Source organism: Dermochelys coriacea, chromosome 5, assembly GCF_009764565.3.
Source record: "Dermochelys coriacea isolate rDerCor1 chromosome 5, rDerCor1.pri.v4, whole genome shotgun sequence".
Classification (NCBI taxonomy): Eukaryota; Metazoa; Chordata; order Testudines; family Dermochelyidae; genus Dermochelys; species Dermochelys coriacea.
This window is the reverse complement of record NC_050072.1, coordinates 111,209,078-111,229,691: the sequence shown is the minus strand read 5'-3', so window position 1 is coordinate 111,229,691 and position 20,614 is coordinate 111,209,078. Positions and strand designations below refer to the sequence as shown.

Below are 20,614 nucleotides of genomic sequence, written 5' to 3'. Positions count from 1 at the left end.
TCCAGATAATCCTAATTGGTATGTATCTACTGTTTCAAGTTTTAGTGTTTTGGATGATTATGTAGAATACTATGAAATTCTGTTTGCAAGTGGAATTTAATATTATTTACCTTATCTCCAAAATCTATCCAAGCAATACACAGCCCATATGATTTCATACACATAGAGTTTTTATTTGAAACATTTTTGGGGGAGGGCTCTATAATACAGTGGCTACACTTCAAAACTTTCAGTTGCCTCATTAACATTGCCTCAGTATTTGCAATCCTCCCTAGAACTCTTCATCTAAAGAAAAACTAGAAACTTTTTAAGCATGGTAAGTTCTTTGGGGCAGGCAAGTTCTTTGCCTTGTTTGTACAGTGACTAACATGAGCGGACCCCAACCTGGCTAAGGTGTCTTAAGTGCTACTGTAATATAAATGTTGAATTCTACCTAATTATCTCAGAATAATGGCCACTGTATAATGCCCAGTAGTCTAAGTCAGAGTGTGGTTCTGTTCTGAAAAGCGGCTGTAAAGGTGACGTTGTGGAGTTCCTTGTTTGTCTCTCAGTAGCTTCCTAGGACAGAAGGGTAAGCAAGGCTGGCAGGAATTGAGAGAACTATATATAGGCCTGATATTGCACAAGTGCCTCTCCTTTTGATGAAATCAAGAGTGGTGCTGATGGTCTATTGACTATGATGCTATGCCCAACCCTGCTGGGCTGGCTACCATAGAAAGCCTTATGGGGAGTGCGTGTGGGGAAACAGGAAATACTGAAAGAACATTCAGAAGATAACATTTTATCCTCTGCCACTTGAGCTTACTGAATGGATCTTGAGAGTCTGAAAATGCTGATTACCTGGATGGTACTGGCTGTAGCAGGCCCCTCCCAGAGCATCCATAATTTACTTACAGGAGAAACTAATGCAGATGAAGAAAATCCACCTTCATGAGTACATTTTCAGGAGTAGGGTGCATGACCTGTATCTCTGTCTGTAGATGCTTATCTTTGAATAAACTTAGAAACACTCAGTTTTCTTCTTCCCTAGACTCCTACAGGAGTACAGTTGTTTCAACCTTGAGCACTTTTGAAAATTCTACTCAAAGTACTGAGGATCCAATTCTCTTTGCTCTTATATCAGTGTAAACTAAGAAGTAGCTCAGTTCAAGTCAATGGGCTTACAGCAGTGTAAAACCACTGTAAATGTGAAAAAACTTTGTGTCTGGCTGCTGGAAGCGGCGTGGGCCGAGGAACATACTGGCTGCCACTTCCAGCGACTCCCATTGGCCTGGAGCGGCGAACCGCGGCCACTAGGAGCCACAATCGGCTGAACCTGCGGACGCGGCAGGTAAACAAACCGGCCCGGCCCGCCCAGGGCTTTCCCTGCACAAGCAGCGGAACAAGTTGGGAACCACTGCTCTATAAAGATACGTAGGAATTAGGACTCTAGAATTGAAAATTTCTGCTGAGTTGTTCTGTATAAGTGTGGCTATAAACACACTAATAGCCAAATCCTGCCGTGCAATGTGGCCAGCAGTATAGTATGTGCCCAAATATGTTGTCAGATGCATCCAGTGCCATGGAAATCCTGCCATCAGAGACTGAAATGACACATGTTGAGCTGGTTCACTACGCCAGTACATGTACCCCTGGGGGTTGGCAGAGGTCTCCCAGGGGGTACATCAACTCATCTAGATATTTGCCCAGTTTTACAACAGGCTACGTAAAAAGCACTAGCAAAGTCAGTACAAACTCAAATTTCATACAGACAATGACTTCTTTATACTGCTCTATATACTATACATTGAAATGTAGGTACAATATTTATATTCCAATTGATTTATTTTATAATTATATGATAAAAATGAGAAAGTCATCAATTTTTCAGCAATAGTGGGGCTGTGACACTTTTGGTTTTTTTATGTCTGATTTTGTAAGCAAGTAGTTTTAATGTGAAGAGAAACTTGGCAGGGGTACCCAAGACAAATCAGACTCCTGAACGGGGTACAGTTATCTGGGAAGCCACTGCACTATCCTGCCAAAAACTTGTTAATATTGCTTTCTTCTGTAGCAAAGTGCTTGCTGCTTTTGGTGCCATCTTACTCTTGTAATGGAGGACCATGTGTGTCTTCACTGGATTCTGGATCAGTGCTCCTCTTTCTGTTCAAACCACACCCCTTGTGCTCAATCTGCATGGGCTAATACACTCTTGGTGCACCATGGCAGGCACACTACTGCATGCACTCAAGGCGTGCACTATGCATGCACAGGAAGGATCAGTTTGTGTCTGGCTGCTGCATGAATGTTCAAAGTGGGGGTCTGCTCTGTCCTAGAGCAAACCACCCTAGAGGATGGGGGAGATGAGACGATGGGAGCTAGCCAGGCAGCAGAAAGCAAACATGATGGTGAAGTGGCTGTAGTTTCCCCCTGCCTAGGAGCTTAGGGAAGAACTGTGCTTCCCTGAGGCACAATCCCTCTCAGAAGTCCCCTTGATTCAGTGCATGCCCTACCTCTTCCAAAGCAGAGCAGCCTATAACTATCATGACTGATCCCTGCACTCTCTGTTTCATTTTCTGATTTGTACACCTACCTAGCCACCAAGAGGATTTAGCCCCAGGTATCGTGTCCCTCAAATGGCAAGGTACCAAATAAATAAATAAATCATGAGCACTGATTTCTACTCCTGGTTGGTTTTAGTAATTTGCTAGATTTCCTTGTAATTGCTCCTAATTATTCATTGCATTAGGCTGAAGCGCTGCAGCTATACCTCTTCAGTGAAAGTGAGATTTGGATACAATATGCCTAAATGTCTCCAGTGGCACAAGCTGCAGCATGTTTCCACTACGAGGGGAAACCTGACAGACATTAGCAGCCCAGGACATTTCTTAATGTAACAGAAAGAAAAAAAAACAAAACAAAAAGGAGAAACAGTGCCAATTTTAGAAGTGGATTTAAAGGGCAAGTATATGCACTTTGCTCACAAGCAAAAATATTTATCCAGTCATCATTTTCAGGCAGTTTATCATACAAGTCTAAATTATGTATGGGTTTTCCACCAATGCTTGCTGATGAGTTTGACAGGAAATCCCCTGTACTGCAGCGGTGGAAAGGACACATCAAGAATGACCCCACTTAGAAAGTAGTTTAGAACAAAGCAGCACTAGAGAAGCTGGTCCATTTTCAGACATAACACTACTTTAAGAACCTTACCCTACAATTCTTATCACATAGCTGGCATCTCTGAAGTAAGTGAAACTATATGAATTTGCAAAGGTTACCAGGACAGGGTCCTAAATTTTATTTGGCACCTAAGCTGGGATTTTCAAAAGAGTGTAATGGAGTTACACATTCAGTTCCCATTGAAATTAAATGGATTTTGGACATTAACTTCCTTAGACTGTGTTGAAAAACGCCATAGATAGTAGGATGGTGGACTCCAGATAGAGATAGATAAATTATATTAGTAAGTGCACAGCATACTATATAATAATAGAGAAGAAAAATGTGGATTAGTGCCTTGAGAAGGGGTCTGCAAGTCAAAACACCTAGGTTCTATTTTCAACTTTGCCAATGACTAACATCTTGGACAAGTCACTTACACTCTCTGCACCTCAGTTTCCCTGTCTGTATAATGGGGATATTAGTACTTCTCTATCTCACATTGGTGTTGTAAGGCTCAGTGAATATTGGTATTTGGCTCTGTCTGTGAAAGACACAGTTTAACACAGGTTGTTATTTTATCAATAAAACAATCAGTCTTTTCTTATGACGTAGGAATGCTAATTTGTGAATTGAGGCATTTGAGAAGCTATAAGAGTCTCTCTTCCCTGATATATTCTGACATATTACTCAGCAGTGCTAAGTATTGAAAATAGCATGATAATCCACTTCTTCGGTTTTCCAGAGAGCTTGGACAGGATGCACAAAGCATCACTATGGAGATTTCTCTACCAGTGCAACTTTGCTATGGAGATCATCAGCTTCATCAGGAGCCTGCAAAACAGAGTTGAACATTGTGTGAAAACAAACAGCAGGGAATCCTGAATGGTTTACAGAGAAGCTAGAGTACAACCAGAATGGTATCTTTTTACCTCGCACTGTGCAATGTTGCAATTGACTGGGTGATGCAGCAGCAGAAATCAATTGAACACTCTAATGAGGGCTTCAGATGGAAACAAAGGGAAACAAGTGAGAGACTGTGTAGCTGATATAGCACTGCTTTCTGAAAATGTGATAGGAATGCAAGAAATGACCAGCCAGGGTGTCAGTTAGCTAAGGCGTCTGTTCATTTTGGCCTCACCATTACCACAACAATAAGAGCCGGAGTAATCAGAGACAGCATTTCAGAGAGTAGAGGAGAGACATGAAAGACACTAGCTGAATGAAATGGATGGTTTTTCCTAAGTGGGAAGCTGTCTCAATGCACCGAAGATTGCAAAACTGGCCAAGACCTAACCAGAAAAGTTTCTGGGTGAGGCAGAAGGGATGACCAGATCAGTATGCCACCCAGAAGTAAAGAGGGTAGGAGACCAGTGCTCAGAGGTAAAGTATCTGCTATATCATATCTATCCGATGCACCAGCTACCACAAAAAGTGCGAGCTTGGAGTTCAGTACACCTGCAACCCATTCCACCATGGGACGGAGAGAGAAACTATGTTGGAAGGAGCAGCTCTAGCCTTGTCTACACCATTACCAGCATTATAATCAACATTCCTATTAGCTCTGCACTGAATAGGCTTAAGTCTCACAGTGCTTCAAATGCTGGTGGCAGCCTATGGGCCATTTACACTAGATCTCCCTGTGTTGGTAACAGCAGAGCTGAACTGGTGATAGCAAAAGTGGGAAATATTTGCATTTTTTCCCTGGTGTAGATAAGGCATGTGCATTACTAATGAGTCACCTATGCAGTTTTGAATGGACTAAAATCTTGGACATGGGCTGAATTTAAAGGCATTCAGCTACTTGAGCTAGTTGAGCATAGCCTGAGTTTTCAGAGTCCAGGCATTCTATTTTGGTGCCTTCATCTGGCTACAAGAAATGATCCATTCTCTCCTGCTAGCTTTGCCACTTCTTCAACAGCCTCCTTTTTGCTGGCACATTGCCACACAACAGGAAAGACTCAAACGTCAGCCCTTCAGGAACAGCAGCAGCAAAGAGAGAGGGTAGAAAGAAGGAAGGGGGGAAGAATTACAATGATACTTGCCTCCCCACCCCCAGCAAGTTTTATAAGCAGTGGGATCCAAATAGCCCTGGAGCAGTGGCCTCACATGAGGCAACCAATATGTCACTCCCCATCAAATTTTCCCAGTGCTATTTTTACATCTAAAGATATATAGCTATGAATAGGGGCAGTTGGGGACCAGTGATTAAAAGCAGGCGGCTGAGAGGCAGGAGAATTGTTTTCTTTTCATCACATTGTCACAGGTATTTGACCTTAGACAAGTCATTTAAAACGTTTTCGCGCCATAATTCCCTCATTCTTATAGGGGGCTCTGGCTAATAATAAAATCATGAGTACTGCTCACTCCCGGAAGAGGAGAAATGTTGAGAAGCAACTGTTGACTTGGTAACATACCTGAAAGCATTGAGCATTCTACCAGACGTGTCATCAGTTCAGTCTCCTAATAGTTATAGGTTTGGCCCCAATGAAGGAAAAAGGCCAAAACTCCCATTCACTTCAATGGGGCCAGGATTTCACCCATGAAGTGACTCTCTCTTTCTTATCTATAGATATTTTATGAGTCCTGACTCTGGAGCCCTACCCTATCCCCAAATCTCAGAAATTCCTTGCCAACTCCACAATTGCAGGCTTATCCCTCACCCATCTTCACCTTTTCATTTCTGACTTCCAGCAGATGTGGCTTTTCCTATTCATATGTGTTCATGGGAGGGAAGTTGGTTACCAAGTGGATTTTTTCTGGCAAACTTTCAGATTTCTAAGCCTGCTATTATGTCACATCACTTCTGCCACAATGCACTACATACAAGCTAACTAAGTAAAACAAAACAAAACAAAACAAAATTAGGAGGTAAACTGTGCAGCCGAAAAATCTCCTTCTGAAGATTTCCAGCTTACATGGCATTAGATCTTTGAAGTACACTCAATCTGGAATCAATTCAGGAATGTACAGATGCAGGTTATCAGCTCTTGTTTATTCACAATGATGAGAAGAACTTAATTAATATAATACATATTGGTCAATTCTTTGCTTTTAAACCTTACCTTTTGCCCATCAGCCAATCAATACGTATTTTAATCTTCTCCCCTTTTTAGAAATGGTTTTAAAGTCTCACAGAACAGAGTAGCAGACTTCACGATCATTAATTGCTATTATCAGCACTTTCATTTTCTGAACATCAGCAGTTTCTATAAATTCCACTTTTATCCATGTGTTAAATTATCCATTCTTGTTCACCACTTACTTCTAGAGTGTCTTTCTAACAAGTGTAGAGACATCCCATTTAGCCAATAATATGAAGATAACAGAATTCTTTTTAAAATGTCCCCCGTGTTCTTATACTTCTTTGACTTTGAAAAGGAAAGGAGATAAATACAATACTAATTCTTAACTACACAAAGACTTCTATTCCCAGAAAAAAATCTGCTTTAATATGTCTTTAAGCTTCTCAAGACGTATCAAATGTTTCTGCTATCAACCTTATTAGCAAAAATGTTTAAAAGCCAGTTAAAATTCTAAATAGAAATCTACCAAAAAACGAATGTTTGAAAGTCTGGAATTCAGAATTAATATTCCACAAACAGCCCTAGCTCTGCCCTCTTATTCATACATATGTGGCATAGATTGTTGCTCATGTACTTTGGCTAAATATTTCCACTTCATCCTTTTTATTAAATTAAATATGTAAGGTCATAGGTAGAGCTAGGAAAACAATTCCTAGTGAATCATATATTTGGCTAATTTAGTGCTTCTTTATATTCACAAATTATCTGCAAACAGGTTAAAGATTCTGCAAATTTGTTTGCTATTCTTAATTGTTTGATGAACCATTTGTTAAAATTTTAGCTCCTGACTTCTTTGCAAACTGTTTGCTGCAACTATTAATTTTATTATTTGATGCCTGTGATTTGGCATTTGAGCCATGGGACTGCTGACCTCAGTCACATGGTATTTTACAGTTCCCCAAATGGATGAGCTAATCTTTATAAATTAGGAGCAGTGCCTAAAATCCTTTAAAGTCTTTGATTCTCTCAGGGAGAATAATCACTTTAGGGAGAGAATTTCAGGACATTTCAATCCATGTCCACTTTTCCAAAAGAAAGAGCATTATATTGGCTATGGATGTAGACCTCATATATTTTAAAATCTCTTGGTTACCTTTATAATTTCTTATTTGACTGATTGTCTTACCTCTAGCATCACAGACCTCTAGCATCACATCACTCAAACTGTGGACCAAGCTCCATTCAGATGGTCCACGGATAGCTCCCACTGAGGCGTGCACCTGGACAGCTGCACACAAAAAAATGAAAGGTCACCCACCTAATTAGTGGAGCCGTGCAGGCGTGGCTCCACTAATTAGGTGCCTGGACCCTGGAGAAGGTGTACTTGTAAGGTGATGTGCTGGTCTTGGGGGGAAGAGAGGGTTGGTGGGAGGGGGCATTGGGATGTGCAGGGCTGTGGTGGCCAGAGAAAGAGGCGACTTTCTCCAGCTCCAGGGCTGTGGCTGCCTGGGACAGATGGCCCTCTTTCCCAGCCCCAGCTCTGTGGCTGCCATGGCAGGGGAGACCCCCTGTTCTTCCCAGCCCCAGCTTGGGGGCTGCTGCGGCAGGGAAGAGAGAGCACATCCATCACCTTAGAAAGGTAAGACTCATTAAAATATGAGATGCATGCTTTTATTTGTAGAACAAAAAACCTTTAATTATTATATAGGTTTTTTTATATAGCGCTTTTATCCAAAGCGCTTTACAATAGTTAGCTAACAGCACAAACAACACTTGGAAAGATCATTAAGTCATCCGCCGAGACCCTCAGCAATTTTCAAGTGGTCTGTGAACAAAAAAAAAAGTTTGAGAACCTCTGCTGTATACAATACTCTGTAAACTCCATGAACTGAATTTATTATTTCCATTTTTCTACTGCTTTCACTAAAATCTAGGCACCCATTTTTTCCAATTTCTGGTTCATATGCAAATATTTTATTTATTTATTTTTTTAATTAACTTGTGTAGTGATGGAGGAGTAATGGCATCTTCTGAGGAAGAACATAAATCTTTTCAGCAAGGTACTTCACAATATCAACAAATAGACCACTTGTTTAGAAATAAGCTTAGACAAGTTACCAAAAGATCATCTGATCTGAAATTCTATTACAACATTATCAGACAGCTATTTGAAGTAAATGGGTTTACAGTGAGGTAACTAAGAGGAAATTTGGCCAAACAAATGCAACTTGGATCTTGTAGCTGAATCCCAGCTAAGAGTTTAAATTTCAAATGAGGCAGGTCAGGTGGAAAAATATATTAAAAGATGACTTAGATTTGATTTATTATACGCCAGTGAGAACATGAACCATTAGGGAGTCAGGTCTGTGATACATTTTGGCAAGATCACACGCCTCGCAGGATATTTCAACCTCCGCTCTATGATACGATCAGTTTGGAGAATATGAAAGGATTCGCACATTGGAACCGTCTTCCTCTCTTCTTACTAAAGTAGTGTTCATTTTGGAAAAGAGGGAGGAGAAAGAAATGAAGAGTTGGGGGTAGGGGGAGGTGGAGCAGAGACAAAGGCCTGAGAGTGAAAAGAAAAGAGATGTGGAGAGGGAGAAAAAGGAATGGAGCAGATAGAAAGAAAATGAGAAGTAGGAAACTAAACAGATTACCGAGGATAAGGAAAGCAGCATGAAAACTTGGCAGACACTTCTGTGAACACTTTCCTGAGGATAATGGCCCAAATTCTAGTGTCAGTTACACCACTGTCGAACTTACTCCATTGATCTCAGCTTAGTGGCACCAAGATTTACAACTAGCCTTCCTGAGTTAATCTAAAGAGAGGCCCAGGATATGTCTATAACATCCACCATCTCTAAATTGGATTTCAAGTGCCCAAATGTTTTAATGAACATGAAAGATGAGTAGCAGCTGCTCAAAGAAATAAGTTTGTATTCTACTAGTTCATGTGGTGAACTAACTACTGTGAACTTTTTGAGAGGTTCTCACAGACTCAGACATTTCAGTTATTAAAAGAATCTAAGTCTTTTTGTCCAGCACCAAAAGGAGAAACTCCTCCCTTTCAAATTATAAATCTTTATAGAGCAATTCTTTCTCGCTAGGAGGAGGACTTCAGACACTTTTTCAAATAACCCCAACTGTTTAATCTGTACCCTTTGGAAAGTCATGCTGTGTGTGTACGTGAGAGAGAAACAGCTTTTTTGAAATAAGAAGAATCTTCTGGTTCTGCTTGGCCCACTGTAAAACTAGCTGTCTCTGGGAGTGGAAGGAACCTAATTTTCCTTTTGAAGAGAATGGCATTACATGACTCATGAAGCCTTATTCTTTCACAGCCTGGTCAGGACCTTCCATCCACAGGGGACTGTTGGAGAAAGATGCACACAAATTCCTACTGCAGAATAAATGGCGAGTGCATCAGTTAACGTATCACGGTCCACATGCCCAAAGGGAGAACAAAAGGTTTAAACCCCAAATATGAACAGTTGAACCAATTCTTTGCACACTATATTATGGTAATATAAAAATGAAACTGACAAAGGTCTTTTATGAAATATTGTAATGTTCTGAACTGGATGGTCATTTGGAGCTGTGCATACAGACTCTGTGAATTTTTGTATTTACGTGTATCAAAAACTGGGCCCATAACCTGTACTACAATTTCCATTATACCTCACAGCAAGGAGGAACACATCCCCAGACAGGTGTTTACACGAAACCAGCTCCAAGTAACACCCTACTATCCAGTGGGAAGAGATAATGGTGGACCATTAAAGTTAATGGAAAGACATTGAGACACCCCAGTTCTCCAATCAAAAGGTTTCTACACTCTGAATAAACATGAGTCAATATGGACTAAAGTGGGGGGAGGGGAGAGAAAAAAAGCCTTTTAAAAGCAGGCTTGTGTCTGAAGTTTTGCTTCCAGAAACTGAGGGACAGCTATTTGGCAATGGCTGTCTGTGAAATGCTGGGTCCTTCCTATTGCTAGGGGTAAGCTGGGAATTGTTCAAAAGCAATAGGTAACTGCATTAGATAAAGGATTTTATGTAATATAGAAGTGTAAAGCCTGAGGTTGAATTTGTGTAACTTGTATCTGTTTGCTTTCCCTTACTACTTCATCTTGGAATCTGTGGTTTCTCTATTTACTAATCATTTTGTTTATTTTTAACCCAAGCAGTTCTCTGTTGTGCAAACTATGTGGAGTGTGGGAGCCAAAGTGAGATAATGGGGGTGGAGTGGGGGTGGCCGGTTTCCTGCCTTCGGGGTGCCAAACCAGAGGGAGAAAGTCTGTGTGTCTGATAGTTAAGAACTCAGGAAGGATGGATTTGGGGATAGTCTAAACTTGAAGGGCTGCTGATGTCATCCTGCAAGAAGTAACTAGGCTTGTGGAAGCCAGGGTCATAACTTTTGCAGGGTGATAGCCTTGTGAATAGGCTACTGGTGTCCGGGATCTGAACCAAAGCTACCCAACATAAAGACACGAAAGGTTACAGAGCAGTGGTGACAAAATCCCTTGCTGGTCTGGGTGATCTCCAAACATCACACCTGGTAATTTATTTTTCCTTATGTAGAAAACTGGAAGCTTTTGATCTTAATTTATAGCAAACAGATCTAAAATCAGATCAGTCACGGTGTTCTCCCTTAGGTTTTAAGTAATTTGTTTGGAATCCTAACAGATCTAACATCCCAGTACTAGTACTAATGTTTATCAATTTCCCCATCTTTTTCAGTGCTCTGATCATCCACCCATTCAGACGCAGAAGTGCTAGCCCAAATGAATAAATACTCCAGAAATACTTGATGAAGAATTTGATGTAGTCATCATTGTGCAGGGGAATGTTTCACACTGGAGACAATTTGCATTTTCAACTAAACCAGAATGCACTCACTGACTGCAGAGCATTCAATAATAATAATAATAATAATGATGTTAATCTTTGCAGACATATACAACTTTTCATCTGAGGATCTCAAAAAGTGCTTTAGAAAACTGGATAAATTATTCCCATTTGATTAGATTTTTTGCATTCAGTAGTTTGCAGGAGAACAGACTAGAGAATATCATTCTTGAGGGGTTTTTTGGTAGGATTACATTATTTCTAGGGCTGTCGATTACTCACAGTTAATTTACGCGATTAACTCAAAAAAGTTAATCACAGTTTTAATTGCACTGTTAAACAATAGAATACCAATTGAAATGTATTAAATATTTTTGATGTTTTTCTACATTTTCATCTATATTGTATTCTGTATTGTAATTGAAATTAAAGTGCTTATTTTTATTACAAATATTTGCACTGTAAAAATGATAAACAAAAGAAATAGTACTTTTCAATTCACCTCATACAAGTACTGTAGTGCAATCTCTTTGTCATGAAAGTGCAACTTACAAATGTAGATTTTTTTTTTGTTATATAACTGCACTCAAAAACAAAATAATGTAAAACTTGAACCTACAAGTTCACACAGTCCTACTTCTTGTTCAGCCAATTGCTAAGACAAACAAATTTGTTTACATTTACAGGAAATCATACTGCCCTCTTCTTATTTACAATGTCACCAGAAAATGAGAACAGGCGTTTGCCTGGCACTTTTGTAGCAGGCGTTGCAAAGTATTCTGCCGGTAGAAGAAATGGGAGTGGAACCCAGTTCTCTTAGCTCAGAATTCAGCACCTTATCTAATGGACTACACTATTCTCAGTGGGCCCAAATCTCAGCAGCAATGATGTCTTCTCTTCTCCAAAAGAGAGGCATTAATCAGCAGATCTCATTTGATATCTACAGTAAAAAGGAGCTAATCCTTTAAATTTAAAACATATTCATAGTACCTCAGCCACCCAGAGCAAACATGTAGAATAGCTTGTAGGTGCCTTGTAGAAAAACTTCCATACCTTCATAGAATTTACATAAGTATCATTACATGTCATTCCACACAGTCACATTGGTATATGAAATGATAGCACTTTGCACTTTTACAATAACTTTCATTCCAGCATTTCAAGGGCCTTTTATTAAAGTGGGGATTATTTATCCCCATTTTACTGAGGCAGAGAGGTTAAGACCAAAGCTTCAAATATTGGTACCTAAATTTAGGCCCTAAATCCATAGGCAGTTGGATTTTCAGAGGTGCTGAGCAGCTTCAACTCCCATTGCTCCAGTGGAAGTTCTGAAAAATCAGGCCATTCATTAGTTACCTGACTTAAGACACCCACATTTGAAAATTTCAGCCTAAGTGACTTGCCCGAGGTCTCCCAGTGAGATAGTCACTGAACCAGGAAAAGACCCCAAGTTTCCACAGTTCTAATTGCTAGACCATCCTTGACTCCCTCAGTTGGTCTGGATGTTCACAGAGAGCTCATCTGTGAGCCACTTTATGTGCACTCAGCCCCCCTGAACAGGCCTGCTTCCATCACCAGTCTATATTTAGTGGGGTGAGCAGTCTCAGTGAACACCAAATTGTGGTGTTCTCAGTACCTTTCCTAGCCATAGTAACTTCCATTGCCATGTCATGTGAGGGTGTTATGATAGATGAAAATAAGTTATGCATTTGAAGAGGACAGTGAAAAAGAAGACAAATTATTCTGTGTCCATTAAAAAAGCAAGATGAAAGGCCACAGGCAAGACCTAAGGCAAATTTACAAAAGCTACAAGAAGGCGCTCCTATATTCAACCTGAATTCTAAGTTTGCTTTTCACTTTTCAAAGTTTATTTATTAATGTATCAAACACACTCCTCACTAAGTCTCTGGGTTAATGCACGTATATAAAAACCCACCAACATTATCCTGTGAACTCCATCACTAGCTCAAAAGGCAGACTGAAAACACAGAGTCAAGAGCTATGTAGAAAGCACAGCCTACTCCATAGTTCCTCACAAAATATAGTGAATGCTAGTTATCACTTAGACTATATCAGATTCTTCTTCAAGCAGCCTAAGACCCTTTGCTTTCCTGCAGTATCGTTCTATATAGAAGCACAATGGGTCAGTGGATGCTTCACTGAAGGGGACTCTCTGTCAACAATCATTGTTTCATTGGCATTAATGTGCAGTAAAAGACAATGAAGCATGACTCAATTAAACCACCAAATACTGCATTCAAATATCATTAACCCCTGACATTTTAAAACAACTGCAGGGTTTTAGCTGCATGACACTCATTAAGGTCAGTTTCAAAAATGTATACCTCTAAGCATTTGACTTAAGCCCACATCGGCACATCAGTTAAGAGTGGAGACTAAAAGTAAGATTTACCTAGAGTTGCTCACATGTTGCAACACACACAAATATAATCATATGTATGAGGTCACTCTACCATTATTAACCTCCACATACCGGTAAGAGGTAAGAAGAACAGAGTTTCAAACTAAACTCTGAATTTCTTTGCTTTTTGGAGTTTTCGGATTAGTAACTATTACAAGAATGAAGGTTTGGTGGTTGTAGCTGGCTTTTTATTAAATAAAAAATAAAATGTGCTATTGGCATGTTATGGAATCAGGTCTGGATAGCAGGTCTGCACTGACCCTCAATTTGTGCCAACAGCATCCTACAGTTTAACAGAACTTTGGGCAGTATTCATAATAGGCCAGTCCTGCCAGTGCTGAGCACTGTGCCTTCAATTCAGGAAAGCATTGGCTTAACTTCAAACATGTGCATCAATATACACTATTCAGGTTAGTATGGTGTGGCAGGGTGGACTAGGTCCAAAGGGCCTCGCGGCCCTGCATCATCCTGTCCCAGAAAAGAGCAGAGAGAAGTTCTCCACGCAGCCTAGAGTGGCTGCAGAGGAGCGGCCAGAGGGGCTGATGGAGCCGCCAGTCTGTGGCCAAAAGGGCCCTATATAAGACAAGCAGCAGAGCAGAGAAGTTCAGTTGCAGTGTAGAGCTTGAGGATAGACTGATGGAGCAGCAATACTGTGGGCAGCTCGCTGTGGACAGGACTGAAGTCCAGGGAAGGCTGCTGAAGACGGGGCGCCTGGCTGGCGGGAAAAGCAGCAGGACCAGCGGAAGGTCAGAGAGTGAAAAGGTTGAGCCCAGGGGACTAAGCACCGAACCTGTGCAGGCCAGTGAGGGTACCGAGATGGGCCCTGCTGGTCTGGTTGAAGACTGAGCCCAGGGAGGCCTGCTGAAACACCACCAGCTGCAGGTACCGAGATGGGTCCTGACTGAGTGGTTGAAGAAGGCAGCTCCTCTAGAATAAGCCTAAGAACTACGGCCTCGTATCAGGGCCGTGATAAGAACTTGGGACTGTATACCCCGGAAGCAGGGACAGTTTATGCAGCTTGGCCGGAGGGCTGAGATGCTGAAGATCCATCAAGAGAATTATCAGCTAGGGGTGCTTGCGAGAGGCGGGTGTCACCCTGATATAAGAACTGAAAGCAAAAGCAGGCTCACACCCCACCAACCAAGGGGGCTCCCCATGAGTGGTGGGTGCCACCCCTTGAAAAGACTGATTGCAGGTATGTCAGCCAGAGAAAAGGTGGTGCCCATGAGAGGTATTACATAAAGGTTTGCAGGATCAGGCTTCCTCTGTTACTGCTTATTGTTAATTTGCAGCTGTAACAATCATGGTATTATTGCTGTTTTACCATGTATTGGTAAAAAAATAATTTGAAATGGCTGAATATTGTTTAAGAAATTTTATAAAAAGAAAAGGAGTACTTGGGGGCACCTTAGAGACTAACAAATTTATCTGAGCATAAGCTTTCGGATACATTCAGTGGAAAATACAGTGGGGAGATTTATATACATAGAGAACACGAAACAATGGGCGTTACCATACACACTGTAACCAGAGTGATCACTTAAGATGAGTTATTACCAGCAGGAGAGCCGGGGGTGGGGGACAAAACTTTTGTAGTGATAATCAAGGTGGGCCATTTCCAGCAGTTGACAAGAAGGTCTGAGGGGGGGAGAGGGGAGGGGCGGAAGATAAACATGGAGAAATAGTTTTGTGTAATTACCCATCCACTCCCAGTCTCTATTCAAGCCTAAGTTAATTGTTGTAATTCTTGACGTCTGATTTGTGTCCATTTATTCTTTTACGTAGAGACTGTCTAGTTTGACCAATGTACATGAGAGGGGCATTGTTTCATGTTCTCTATGTATATAAATCTCCCCACTGTATTTTCCACTGAATGCATCCGATGAAGTGAGCTGTAGCTCACGAAAGCTTATGCTCAAATAAATTTGTTAGTCTCTAAGGTGCCACAAGTACTCCTTTTCTTTTTGCGAATACATACCAACACTCTGAAACCTATATAAAAACACTAAGTCTGAAGTATATTATTTCTTGATTCATGATTTTTATTGAACTTCAAACAAACCAACCCTTAATCACAGACATAACAGAGCTACACAAATGCTGATGATGTAAGACGGAAAATGCCAATTTAACACCTATGCCATGGAGTTGTATAAAAGCAAGGGAAAACATACAAGTAGTGAATAAACAGTGGGAACCTGAAAACTGTCCCCTGTATCCAGACCTCTCTCTCAAGAAGATGATTCTAAAGAAATTTTTGCATAGTCTTTTTATTTGCTTGTGCCACTTTATCTGTCATATGGCACTTGAAATAAAAAAATGGTAGCCTAATGCACTTCAGAAATGCCACAGTGAATTACCAATAAAGAACTGGTTTAAAGACTAAAGTAATAAAACTTTTTTTAAAAAATTAGGATCTTTGACTACAGTAGATAAAACTGTATGAAATAGAATATTCCTTGAACCATATTTCCAATGGTCCTGGATACTGCAAGTAGATCCATGTAGGACCCTGGAATCCATAGCCACTGAGTTCCACAGGACTCCATTCAGTTACAAGGATTCACTTGTGCAGATCCTGTTGCAAGGTTGGGGTATTAAAATGGTATCAGACAGATTCTTGTATAACAAAACTTCAGTTTTATATGGAAATATCTCACAAAGGCTTCAACATTCAGAAGTAACTGTGCTCATAAAGTGCAAAAAATCTAGTATACCTGGCTTGTTTACTGCTAAATAACTGACAACTATGTAGCAACTTCATACTTTAAAAGTCAGATAAAATAATTTTCTGTGAAGTAAGTTATACCATTGAACATAAAGGTTCATATGGAAAACAGACAGACTGTAAACAATGACAGGATAGCAGTATGATCAGCTACTGATATAAGTGACCAACTGCACAAACTGACCAAATTCATGAAGAGGTTGCATATTACAAAGTTTAGAGTTGAGAGCCCTTGAGACAAGAGAGTGACTCAAGTTCACTATTTAAGGATCTGACTTGGTGAAGAGTTCCAAGGTCTATTCCAGCATTGGAGACGACTCCCATTATTACATATCATCTTGACTAATAGTAAAGTTTGTGCTGAACTTGCAAGTGTACATTTATAAATAAATACAAGGGGGGAGGGGGCTAAAAACCCAGGAAAAAAGATGGCATAGAAGCACTTGGGGGTAAATTGTATCTCTCTAAGGCAATACCTGCAATCAATTTCATGGACTGTGAAATTTGCTGAGATGAGCCTTGCGGAGTGTCCTTCAAATTGCTTCTTATGGTTGGGAGCAAGCGGATCCTGGGAATATGTTGGGTAGGGAAATGTCAGCCCATCTGTGCTGCTCCTCCCCATAGGCACATGGCTGCTGCAGAAGCTATGCTGCCATTAGCAGTCACCTGGATTCTTTGCAAAATGTGAGGGGTTAGAGAGCAGAAGATATTTCTGATCAGTTCTACCATCATACCCATCATCATGCTACCTGAGCGCCTTGCCAGAGAATACACATTCATAATGTACATTAACAATTTACAGCAAGGAGTCCGGTGGAAACTTAAAGACTAACAGATTTATTTGAGCATAAGCTTTTGTGGGTAAAAATCCCACTTCTTCAGATGAATGGAGTGAAAATTACCAATGCAAATATAAATATACTGACACATGAAGAGAAGGGAGTTACCTCACAAGTGGAGAAGCAGTGCTGACAGGGCCAATTCGATCAGGGTGTTAAATTTGCAAATGAATTTTAGTTCTGCTGTTTCTCTTTGAAGTCTGTTACTGAAGTTTTTTTGTTCAAGTATAGCTACTTTCCAATCTGTTACAGACTGTCCAGGAAGATTGAAGTGTTCTCCTACTGGCATTTGTATGTTACTATTCCTGATGTCTGATTTGTGTCCATTTATTCTTTTATGTAGGGACTGTCCGGTTTGGCCAATGTACATGGCAGAGGGGCATTGCTGGCATCCTCAACTGAAAGAAATATGAACAGTGATAAGAAGCACTTTAAAATGTTTCCCCGTGCCTACCTTGCTTCAGCCAGCTCCTCCTCACACAGCTACAGGATAAATGGGCAGTGTTGGTGTTTGCCTATGATGTGAATAACAAACGGAGAGGGGTGTCATCTACATATTGCTAGCATTTGAGACCACACAGGCTCATAATCTCTCGTAGCAGTTTCATGTAATTAGTGAATCAAATAGTAGCAATGCAGCTTGTAGATGAAATTTGTGGTGGCAAACAAGCATTTATCCACCACTATCCCAGGCCACTTCTGACCTATATTCTGGCCTACAATCAGCTTGTGATAGACCTAGGATATTGGCTATGGATGGACATATTTGAGAAATTTTTTTCCCCTCTCACTGCCTCCAAATGCATGGAGTCCCAACACAGTGGGTTCCAGAGTGTTCCCAGAGAGGGGAAGAAAGGAATGCCATGGAGGCAACTTCTCTTTTTGCAACCCTCTTAGGTGAGATCTGCCCAAGCAGGATCTTTTCTGGTCCTTTAGAATTTCTCACTTGGTCATGAAAGCTTTTTTTATAAACCTGACGAGCAATGCAGCAGCATTTTCCTGTTGATGATCCAGATTATTGATTATTGAGCCATTAATGAGTTCATGTACCAAAGAGTTTATGCACAGTATATCTCAGACGGACACCTCTCAAATGGTACTATTTTTAAAAGTAAGCATACACATATAAATCATGTGCACACAATAGATATAACAAATGCTCAGTGAAATGGATTATGTCACTCTACACGCAAGTATAATTTGACATTACATATATAAGAAAAATGTAAGGCATTTTCAATACTTTTACTAGGAATAGTCATGGTTAGGAAGGAGGGAAGCTGAGTCTTACAAAGTGAATAGAGCGATCTAAGCCAAACACATCGTAAAGAAAAGATACTTTTTATATCAGTATTTTTGAAAATAAAAACAGCTCAGATATTATGTTTGTGTGGATCTACCCCAAAGTGCCTGGAGATGCACATGTAAATAAGGGAGTTGAAAATCAAAAATACTTGAAAACTTGCTAGTGGGTTTCAAAATTCTCTAACCTAGTAGAGTCCTTGGTTGAAGAGAAAATGGGAATTTGCATGATTTTTCTTACGATGTGTGTATTATGTATGCAAATATCTTCCAGGCAAAATAATAAAGAACATTTCAGTAGTCAGAATTCTTAGAATCAAATGTTACTTTTAACATAGCACAAGAAATGACAAATTCCATAATGTTATTTTTATAATGTATCACTGGTCCACAATGAGAAACAATCTAATATATAGATTTTGCATTCAATCTCTTTGTCAAAAACTACATAGCACATCAAATGTTAACAGCACTAGGGAGTTGGTGATTAATACAAAAACAAATAGTATATTATAAATTGTCTTTTGTTCTTCACTCACAATGAAGCAAGATGCTAGAATGTAACCTTTAAGGGTTAAAGAGTTTAATCAATGTCAATGTCTGATCTTCTGAAAGCGATAAAGAACAGTCTGTCGAGCGATACCCAACAGAACATCACTTTGTCAAGCCACAAAGCACCCAAAAGCTTGTCAAGTAAGTTACCAGAAACCTCTTTGTGGTTAGAACTCAGCTCCTTCCTGCTTGACCTATTATTTGATATTTGACCACTTGGTTGCAAGACACTTGCTCTTTCCAGCTGAAATGTCACTGGGGCATCTTGTCAGCTCCCCGACATCTCGGCCTGACATACAATTTTACTTTTGTGTGCTATAAGGCAGAAAATGCAGGGCAATGGCTTTGCTTTAAATTCTGTCAGCATCAAAGATGGGCGTCACTCTTGGGTCCTACCAACAACAACAAAAAAGGAGTCTATTTTGAAGGTCAAAACTGCCATTACTTTAAAGTATTTCAGATTAAACTAAATATATTACCTGCAACAGTTTGGGAACTGTCCTTATAAAGTACATAAACATGTCATCAGAAATCCTCCCTGCACAATTGTTCTACTTTCTCATCAAATGCAGACTTGATAAAAGGATGAGTTTTCAACGCCTGCAGGGACCAGATTCAGCAGTTAACTTAACTTGTTCAAATGGGCAAGTGGTATCATGTAGGAGCAACCTGACCTTCTCACATTGACCAGGAGTGACATTATTGTGCAGGAGGAGAAGCAGTCACATCATTTCTGTTTTGTACAACCTGCTTAAAGTTTGCAACTAAATGCTTGTCTTCAGTTGAGCTGACAAGAGAGAAGAGGGGGCTCAGTGAACCATGGCAGGGCTGCCATGAAATGACAGGAATCATTGGCATACATTTCAAATAGCTCTCTCAATCCTATTAAAGTATTGCAGTCCTGATTTAAAATAGACAAGTATGAAACAACTTTGATAGATAGAGACTAAAATGGCTTATTGATTTTTTTTAAGTCTGAAAAAAATTACCCAAAATGTGTCATTCTTTAACATTTAAAAATTACATAAAAATGAGCAACTGTGATAAATAAAACTAAAAAAACAAACAAAAAAACCTGGACTGGTTCACTACACCAGGAATGAGAAGTACAGAAACATGGATGTATGAACAGACACTCACCGTTTTCAAACAAATGTAAAAATTAGTGCCACATGTTAAAGCACAATTCAAAGGTAAGATAGCCCAATAAAATATCATTTTAATTGCATCATTTAAAATTTATACAATTTTTCCTCATAAAGTTAATACAAAGTCTTAAAAGCCATTCTGTATTGTTCTTTTGGTGCTGGCTGAGATGTTGAGGGCAGAGGAATAGGATGAAGACTGAGAATGGGATCTGTTGTGTATAGACCTGCAAGATGTATCTGCCTCAGCTTGCAATGGCAAAAAATCTGGGATACAGCTCTGGTCGGGCTGAAGTGCTGATCTTGAAGCCATGGGGACGTTTGAACTGTCTCGTGATTCCTGGAATAAAGTTTAAAAAAACAAAAACCACACACACTTATTGTGGACCAATCAACATCAATAAATACAGCAGAAATAATTTCAGTTTGTCCTTCACACATTTATGTGCTAGTTCTTTTTTGTTTTATTAATTTATTAAAAATGCATATTACTTTGCCAGGTAATTCAACCCTTGGTAAGCAGCAGCAGAGAGCTTCATATGAAGCACTTTGCACGAGTACTGATCATTAGGGAACATCAGCTTCCACAGTCTAAAGAATTTTGCATATGTTCAG

General features: G+C 40.0%; 1 protein-coding gene across 30 annotated transcripts in view; it reads right to left on the bottom strand.

Annotated features, from left to right (window-relative positions):
* The window catches only part of CCDC171 (coiled-coil domain containing 171), a 269,930-nt gene that overhangs the window by 21,388 nt on the left and 227,928 nt on the right, over positions 1-20,614 (bottom strand). For 27 of the 30 annotated variants that reach the window (XM_043514804.1, XM_043514806.1, XM_043514814.1 and 24 more), the window contains one exon: positions 17,783-20,339. The exons of 2 other annotated variants lie outside the window; for them this stretch is intronic. In XM_043514804.1, the coding sequence (XP_043370739.1) occupies positions 20,130-20,339 (210 nt within the window). In that variant the 3' untranslated portion in view covers positions 17,783-20,129. Of the gene's footprint in view, positions 1-17,782; positions 20,340-20,614 lie in introns of those variants that run through there. One more of the 30 variants, XM_043514815.1, reaches the window with a different exon arrangement.